General features: G+C 35.6%; 1 protein-coding gene across 1 annotated transcript in view; it reads left to right on the plus strand.

The window, feature by feature from the left end:
* Positions 1–9,025, plus strand: part of PROS1 (protein S) — a 101,929-nt gene extending 92,904 nt beyond the window's left edge. Inside the window, exons 13-15 of the mRNA XM_017855198.1 lie at positions 3,199–3,350; positions 5,375–5,600; positions 8,803–9,025. Coding sequence (XP_017710687.1) covers positions 3,199–3,350; positions 5,375–5,600; positions 8,803–8,963 — 539 coding nt within the window. The 3' untranslated portion in view covers positions 8,964–9,025. The remainder of the gene's footprint in view (positions 1–3,198; positions 3,351–5,374; positions 5,601–8,802) is intronic.
* The last annotated feature ends 241 nt before the right edge of the window (positions 9,026–9,266 follow it).

Genomic DNA, 9,266 nt, shown 5'->3' on the forward strand with positions numbered 1-9,266 from the left:
AGGTTTCTGGTTAGTTTGTTGCTCTGTGACCTCAGCTCTTTGATAGTTCCAAGAAAAGTCATGATTATGCAGATAATTTGGCTTTTGTTGTTGTCAGGGTAGGGGTAGTGCTCCTTCCAATTTTCTACAGCCTAAGTAGAGCAGGGAATCTTGCCATAGTGACCTTATAAATAATACTTCTGTGAACATCCTAAATCATACCTCCTTCTACCTTTATGTGATTAATTCTATGGAAGAAAATTTTAGAATTAGGTTATCTCTATCAAAGGTTATGCAAATATATAATTATTAGAGGTTCAATTACATTCTTTTCCAAAAATCTTTTATCAATTAATATTTCTACCAACAGAATGAGAAAGTGTATGCTTTAGTTTTTTTCCCAATCTGATAGTTCAAAAAATAAATTTTGTAGGTTTGACTATTAATATTATTTCCCTAATTTCTATTGAACTTGAATATCCTCCCATATGTTTATTAGCTATTTATACATTCTATTTATTTTATTGAATTGTCTTTTTCTTTTTTAATAGTTCATTATTTGAGCTACTAACACTTTGAGCATTATAAATTGTTAGCATTAATCTGATATCTCTGCTTTAAGAAAAAAATTACATTTTATTTGTGTTTATTTGTAACCTAAAATGGGTGAGGTAAGGTGGCTCACACCTATAATCCCAGAACTTTAGGAGGCTGAGGCGGGCAGATTCCAAAGAGCTAGAGCCCAAGAGTTCAAGAGCAGCCTTGGTAACATGGTGAAACCCTAACTTCACAAAAAATACAAAACTTAGCCAAGGCTGATGGCATGCGCTGGTAGTCCCAGCTACTCAGGAGGCTGAGGTGGGAGGATGGCTTGAGCCCAATAAGTTGACGCAGCAGAGAACCATGATCTTTACCACTGCACTCCAGCCTGGATGACAGAGTGACAGCATATCTCAAAAAAAAAAAAAAAAAGTGTTTACTGCATTAATACAAATTTTTAAATTTTTATGTAATTAGGAGGTACAAATGCAGATTTATTACATGCATGTATTGTGATATATTGTGTAGTGGTGAAATCTGGGCTTTTGGTGTACACATCACCCAAATAGTGAACATGATACCCAATTGGTAATTTTTCAACCCCTGCCTTCCTGCCACTCTCCCATCTTTCGTAGTCTCTTTTTACTACATTTGTTTGTTTGTTTTTGAGATAGGGTCTCTCTCTGTCATCCAGGCTGGAGTGCAGTGGTGCAGTCATGGCTCACTGTAACCTAGACCTTCTGGGCTCAAGCAATCTTCCCGCCTCAGTCTCCCAAGTAGCTAGGACAACAGCCACATGCCACCATGCCTTGCTAATTTCTATGTTTCGCAGAGACAGAGTCTTCCTATATCGCTCAGGTCAGTTTTCAAACTCCTCGGCTCAAGTGATCCTCCCGCCTCAGCCTCCCAGTGCTGGTATTACAGGCGTGAGCCACTGTGCCTAGCCTTTTTTATTACATTTCTAAGGACAAATTTTACAAAAATGATTTCCCTTTTTCTAACATAAATTAATACAATGCCTAGCTGTGTTCTGCATATGAAGGATTTTTTTTTAAGTTATAAATGGGGTGAGGATTAAATTAGGATAAAACTAAATCCACAATGATTTGGCCAAAGGAAAAAATCCTGAAAAGGTAATGAAAATGAGTTACATTGTATCTAAAAAAATTACTTTAATAAGTAATTAATCATTTCATGGATAATTTGTAAGTGATCTACTTTGTAATTAATATTTAATGTTACATTTTAACTTCTATACATTTGCCTGTTCATTTTAGTTTGAGTTTAATATCCTGTGTTAAATTTACTTATTTCAAGATAAATGTTTAGGTGATAGAAATTCCAATTACCCTGGTTTGAGCATTACACATTGTATGCATTTATCAAACGACATATGTACCCCAAAATATGTACAATTATGATATATCAATTAAAAATTACTTATTTCACAATGATTACATATACCCATTTTTTTTTTTTTTTTTTTTGGAGACAGAGTCTCACTCTTTTTCCCAGGCTGGAGTGCAGTGACGTGATTTCAGCTCACTGCAACCTCTGCCTCCTGAGTTCAAGCGATTCTCCTGAATCAAGCCTCCCGAGTAGCTGGGACTACAGGTACACACCACCATGCTCGGCTAATTTTGTGTATTTTTTTTTGGTAGAGATGCTTCACCATGTCGCCCAGGCTGGTCTCGAACTCCTGAGCTCAGGCAATTCCAAAGTACTAGGATTACAGGCATGTGCCACTGCACCTGGCCTATCTATTTTTTTCTTCTGGGTGGGAATTACAGGATTATAATGGAAAACTTTGTGACATTATATGTGGCTAAGTGGAAGAACATCTTGTCAAAGGAAAATGATTTTCCTTATTCACATTTACCCTTTCAAGGGCTCCATGTGGTATTTGGGCTTTGCTATATGTTACATTATATTACATGAGGAAGACTTCATTCAGATTATGAACTAATCTTTTTAGGAATCCAACTACTCTAGAAACATATTAATTCAACAAATATCTATCGAGTGACTGCTGGGGAAACAAAGCAATGATAGAGACATATACCTCCTAGAGCTTGCGCTTTAGTGGGATAGACACTTAACCTAGTAATGAGGAAGGAGAATGTGGAGGATTATGACAAGAGAGTCACGAAACAAGGGTTCCCATTCTGATTTCAAAACTAGCTGCTGATGTCAGTGTATTTCTCTAGTATCAAACTATCCAACTCTCCTATATATATAGATCATATTCATCCTTTGGAGTGATGATGGCAACTGTACCCAGATTTTCCCTCAATGATTACAGAGAATTTGTTGAACTTTCAAATGTGTACTTTGAAATATGATCACTTTGAGAGCATTGGTGAGTGTGCAAGGGAGAAGGAAGAGGTGTTAAAGAGCCAACAGGGAAAATCCATGATAATCCTTAACACCACATTCCAGAATTCTCTTCTAGGAAGAACGGGAAGATGGGACTCCATTTGCGTGTTTCTTACCTGCATTAAAAAAAATTTTTTTATTGTTTTGTTTTGCCTAGATTATATAGATCATTGAGAAAGGGAACGAAATGTTTAGTATTACACAAGATAGTTTTGAATATTATCCAGACTGTATTAATAATAATTCCTCCTGGTGCACTTTAGGAGTGCATTGATCATATTTCTGTTTCATTCTTTTAAATAGATAATGGATCCAATGCTGAGGGTTGGCATATAAATGTGACTTTGAATATTCGTCCATCCATGGGCACTGGTGTTATGCTTGCCTTGGTTTCTGGTAACAACACAGTGCCCTTTGCTGTGTCCTTGGTGGACTCCACCTCTGAAAAATCACAGGTAACTTAACTCTAAACCTATATGAGCCTTGTTTTTCTTTTCATTTTTTAAAATGGATATATAGCAGTACTTACCTCAAAGGACTATTTCGAAGATTAAATAAAGTAACTTATGTAAAGTGATTTGGCAGTATTTACCTCAAAGGACTATTTTGAAGATTAAATAACGTAACTTATGTAAAGTATTTGCCACAATCTCCAGCACATCATTAAGGACTCAAAAAAATGTCTATTATTGTTACTTTTTTTGCTGGCTTGTTTCCAAGGTCTGAACGAAGAAGTAAGGGGAGGGAGGATTGAAAAACCTACTGCATCTATAGGTAAGATTAGGCAGACTCTCACAGAGGCTGCTTGGAATCATCCGAGTGCATTGAGATCCACCCTTATTAAGAATCCTTTAAGCATCGTGGGAATTAGTCTGTACTGTCAACATAGAAGTGAGTCTAATTACAGTGCACTGTCAGATATTCAGTGCTTAATTATAATGTTTTGTTCTTTCTTACACTCTTAATCTTTTCTCCCAAGAGTAAGTTAGGAAAAAGGAGAGAAAGTTAAAACTGGTCCACTTGGCTTCTTACTGGCAACTCTTATTTGAAATTAGGAGGAAGAACACAAAAAAACCTTAGATGAAAGGAAATATGAGGGTTATCAGAAGATCTGTATTATTCAGACTTCTATTAGAGGATAATTGCTCTGTCTATGTGTCATCCACAGTGGATTCCAATAAGTTACAGCAAGAAGCTGATGTCTATGCCAAGGCTGGCTTGGTTGCTTTCAGTAGATTTTAGAAAGAGACCTATGGTTGAATAATGTCAATTGTAGTAAAACAGGTTATGCTGTTTGCAACTTAATGTATGATTCAGGGAGGAGGATGGGAAGTTTCTGGTGGTTAACCATAAGTAACCTAAAAATATCCTGATGAGGTTTTTTTGTTTTAATCTCCTGTCTTTAAGGAGCTTTCTACATTTGGATTTCAGGGGTTTTTTTATTTGCTAGTTTGTTTTTCTTTGTAAACAAAATTGAATTCCTATCTTCAACACTACGTTCATGCAGTGGAGGAGGTTAACGCATGCCATGTCTTTGATATTTATTTTATCCTTTGAGTGTTTGCCTCCATGATTCTTTCTTTGTATGTCAGATTTCCTTCATAAGGTCTATGTGCAATATTTCATAACTATATTCCAGTTACCATTGATCTTTCTGGAACATTTTCTTTATTGACCATCTCTTTTAATGAGTTTAAGGATATGGACATGTACAACACAATAACAGATTTCCTCAAGCAACCTGTATTTGCAAAGTATAGTCTTTTCACTTCAAATAGGTATCTTGGATTCCTAAATAAACATTTCTGACTATGGTTTTATCACTTTCCTCTATGCCATATCAGCTACATGAAGAGATCACACTCAACACATTGAGTGATTTAGGCATAACGGCAGTTTGAAAAGTTCAGCAGAATGAACACAGTTTCTTTCTGGAGAATCTTCTGGTAAATGTTCTATAATGTACTGTTGGCAATCCCTGGTTTTTCTTTCTCAGGGCCTGTTCACTTATTTTATCCCAAGTCTATAGGATTGCTTGTGTGGCACAAAGAAACCTGTTAGTCCTGCTGACATATGCTTACTAAAGCATTTTAAATTTCCCAGGTCTTTTCTTCAACAAAGAGTGATTCAACTCCTTCCCTTTTCATATGTAAACTTGGAAATTAGGAAGGCTCATAAACAGAAAGATATTGCTTAAGACACTGCTGTAGGTTCCGGTTGTCTTACTGAATTTTCGGAAACCAGTATACATTTACATGTTAGCTAAACTTAGAGTTTGTAAAACTAGTGTGTATTTTAAAATTTAGTCATAATTATTATGTTAGTGTTATAATAATTAGTAACTTTTCACTTAAATTTAGAGACTCTATCATACATTTTCTTTCCTTATTGAAATTTAGTTTTGACTTTCAAAACTCAAAAGTCACTCTTAAGCAGCATTACTCTTACTCCTTGCTTATATTGAATCTTTGCTCTTCAGGATATTGTGTTATCTGTTGAAAATACTGTAATATATCGGATACAGGCCCTAAGTCTGTGTTCCAATCAACGATCTCATCTGGAATTTAGAGTCAACAGAAACAATCTGGAGTTGTTGACACCACTTAAAATAGAAACCATCTCCGACGAAGAGCTACGAAGACAACTTGCCATCTTGGACAAAGCAATGACAGGAAAAGTGGCCACGTACCTGGGTGGCCTTCCAGGTACTTTTCTTCAGTTTTAAAAGTGTATTTTAAATCAAATTGATAGTATTTTAAATACATAATTATACTAAAAGGCATCAGAAGGGAACATAAACTCCAGTACTCATTATTCTTTTCTAGGGGCTAGTACCAACAGTTTATTGGCATATTTTGTTTTATTTAGTTTAAAAACTTTAAACTAAGGCTGATCAAGTTTTGCTGCATTTGGCTGTTCCAGCCAGAAAGGATATGTTATTTTATTTCGTCGTCACAATAGTCTTATAAGTTCAATATTTGTATTTATACAATATTTATTCATCTATTATTCAGTTCTTCTTATCATTTATCCAACTTTTTTTTTTTTTTTTTTTTTTTTCCCTGATATGGAATCTCGCTCAATCGCCCAGGCTGGAGGGCAGTCGCGCGATCTCGGCTCACTGCAAGCTCCGCCTCCCGGGTTCACGCCATTCTCCTGCCTCAGCCCCGAGTAGCTGGGACTACAGGCGCCGCCACCACGCCCGGCTGATTTTTTGTATTTTGGTGGAGACGGGGTTTACCATGTTAGCCAGGATGGTCTCCATCTGCTGACCTTGTGATCTGTCCGCCTCCAAAAGTGCTGGGATTACAGGCGTGAGCCACCGCGCCCAGCCCCATTTATCCAGCCTTTATTAAGACCCTGTGTCCCAGGTGCTCGCAACGTAGTAATAAACAATCTAGTGGCAGAGGTAGACATTAAACAACTAATTAGGAAAATATCAAAATAATTAAAATTGTGATCACTTTTATGAGGGAAAAGTATGGGTTACTTTTAGAACCTGAAAATATGACTTCTCACCTGGTCGTGGGGACCAGAAACAACTGGTCTGAATAATAGACTAAACTATAAATCTGATACTGAAAAGGTTAAATAAATTTAACCAGGTGTGGGAGTGGGGATTGGAGTTATTATGCAAGTAAAATGTTCCATGTGTGGGCAGAGTGGAAAGGGATGACACCCTGGAGGAATCTGTAGGATATCAGTATGGTTAAAGCATACTGAGCAAGGGAGACAGTGGTATATAATGAGGCTGTGAACTGGGTGGTTGGATGGATTGTTTGTAGGCCGAATTCAGGGTCATGAGTCTTATAATGAGAGACATGGAACTATTAAAAGTATAGCAATATTACAATTTTAAAAGTCACTCTGCATGCTGGATGGAGATGGATAGGTGGGAGACAACAGTGGGTTTAATTGAGATGATCCGAGAGGCTATTCAGTAGTCCAGATGAGGAAGCAGTGACAATAGTTGCAGTATCTAAACTACCATCAACTATTGCAAAACAAACAGTCTGGGCATTGTTCAAAGTGCTTCAAATATATCCACTTGTTTAATTTTCAAAATAGTCCAGTGAAGTAAGTGCTATTGTTATCCCCATTTTACAGATGAGGAAACCGAGGAAGCTGCAGGAATAGGGTGATAGCAGTAAAGATGATGGACAGTGAATAGATTGGAGATATGTGTTAGAAACAAAATTAATAGGATTCAATGACTGAAAGACACGTATAAGGGTGACTTTTAGGTATCTGGCATGAGCAGTTGTGTGGATGGAGATTCCATTTACCAAGATGGGGAAAACTGGAAGAAAAGCAGATTCATCTTTAACTGAATATTGGAAAATATGAAATTGGCACCAATATTTCACTTTGAATGGAAAAAAAGAGACAGAAAGTTATTTAGAAGCATTTTCAGATGACATTTGCAATTTATTCTCATGGGGAGAATTCTGAGTTTGATGTCTGGATTTCTGATAACCTTCAATATATTGCTTAAACTGCTCAGGGTCTTGACTTCCCATACATGGAAATTGTATCTGGGGTTTTGGGAAATAGAAGTAAATAGGCTTTAAAAGCTATAGATAGATAGATAGATAGATAGATAGATAGATAGATAGATAAATAGGGGTAACATAGATCAATAGATAGATCGATCGATCAATAGAGGTAACATAGATAGATCAATAGAGGTAAGTAGCGAGCATGCCTAATTATTAGGGAGTGAAATTATAGTTTAAATGAATGAATTCTATATTGAAATCTACCTACTACCTTATCCACAAGTTAGTTGAACACAATTTTAGGAAATCAAACCAACAAAGACTTTAAAAGAAGCAGAATTATCAAAATTTCAGTGGTTTTGGGACTTTGGCAACAGCACTGAGGACTAACTTCAGGCAAAATGTCTTGAGAGAAAGAGTGGGGAAAATTTGAGAGGAGCTAAATATTGAGATATTAAGAGTATAAACTGTGGGATGGGTAAATTATTAATTGCATGCCAAGTAGGCATGCTAAATTACATGTGAAGAATTAAAACCCAAGAGAAATGGATGATTTTGAGTAATTGCGTTCCTCAAAAAATGAATGAATTTGAGTAATTTCTTTTCTCAAAAAAGGAAAAGTGGCAAAATCTATGATGTTTAGCCCAACTTGAAAGGGATTCTTAACAAATGCTATGAGCTCGTAATAATGTGTGAACTTTATTCACTGTGATGGCAAGTTAGAAATTGAAAATTTCAAGATTTTTTTTTTTTTTTTGCCACGAGGTACTGAAGATGAAGAATAGGGGCTAAAGAATATCCATTGTGAGTTAAGATTAATGGAGAGGAGAAGCCAACAAAGAGGAAGGAAAATTGTTATTTTTAGGAACTCCAAATAGTACATGAAAGTGAATCCTCTATCATGACCTATTGCATGCTCAACAAAAAACTATTTCTTTGGAAAAAATACAGAAATCTGCGTTTATTCCAACAATAATAAAAGAGATATATTGATCATGGCATTGAAAAGAGATTTCCAAGTAGTTATAATCTGGAGTTGAAAAAATGATTTAACAATGCTTAACATGTTGCTTAAGTTTAAAGAGAAAATCATATGTTGTTTGTATGATAAAAATAGAATATCACAAGAATATGCTTGTTTTACTCTCCCTCAAATGTGTTTAAGTTTAAATGGAGCTAATTGTGTTTATGAAATCCTAGGAACTCATGACGTGCTGAATTCAATGAAGTACAATAACATGTATATCAGAGTCACTTAATGTGTATTTTTGGAATAGAATTTCATTATTAACTTTTCCTTTAGGATTAGAATTTTGCTGGAAATAGGAAGTCTGAACGACTTCTCTCACTGTAAACAAGTAAGATACTAAAAGTCTTGGACTAATAGTCTAATATTCTGCTTTTACAGATGTTCCATTCAGTGCCACACCAGTGAATGCCTTTTATAATGGCTGCATGGAAGTGAATATTAATGATGTACAGTTGGATCTGGATGAAGCCATTTCTAAACATAATGATATTAGAGCTCACTCATGTCCATCAGTTTGGAAAAAGACAAAGAATTCTTAAGGCATCTTTTCTCTGCTGATAATACCTTTTCCTTGTGTATAATTATACTTATGTTTCAATAACAGCTGAAGGGTTTTATTTACAATGTGCAGTCTTTGATTATTTTGTGGCCCTTTCCTGGGATTTTTAAAAGGTCCTTTGTCAAGGAAAAAAATTCTATTGTGATGTAAATCACAGTAAAGAAATTCTTACTTCTCTTGCTATCTAAGAATAGTGAAAAATAACAATTTTACATTTGAATTTTTTCCTACAAATGACAGTTTCAATTTTTGTTCATAAAACTAAATTTTAATTGTATCATCA

The sequence above is a fragment of the Rhinopithecus bieti genome, unplaced genomic scaffold, assembly GCF_001698545.2.
Source record: "Rhinopithecus bieti isolate Rb0 unplaced genomic scaffold, ASM169854v2 scaffold_2454, whole genome shotgun sequence".
NCBI lineage: Eukaryota > Metazoa > Chordata > Mammalia > Primates > Cercopithecidae > Rhinopithecus > Rhinopithecus bieti.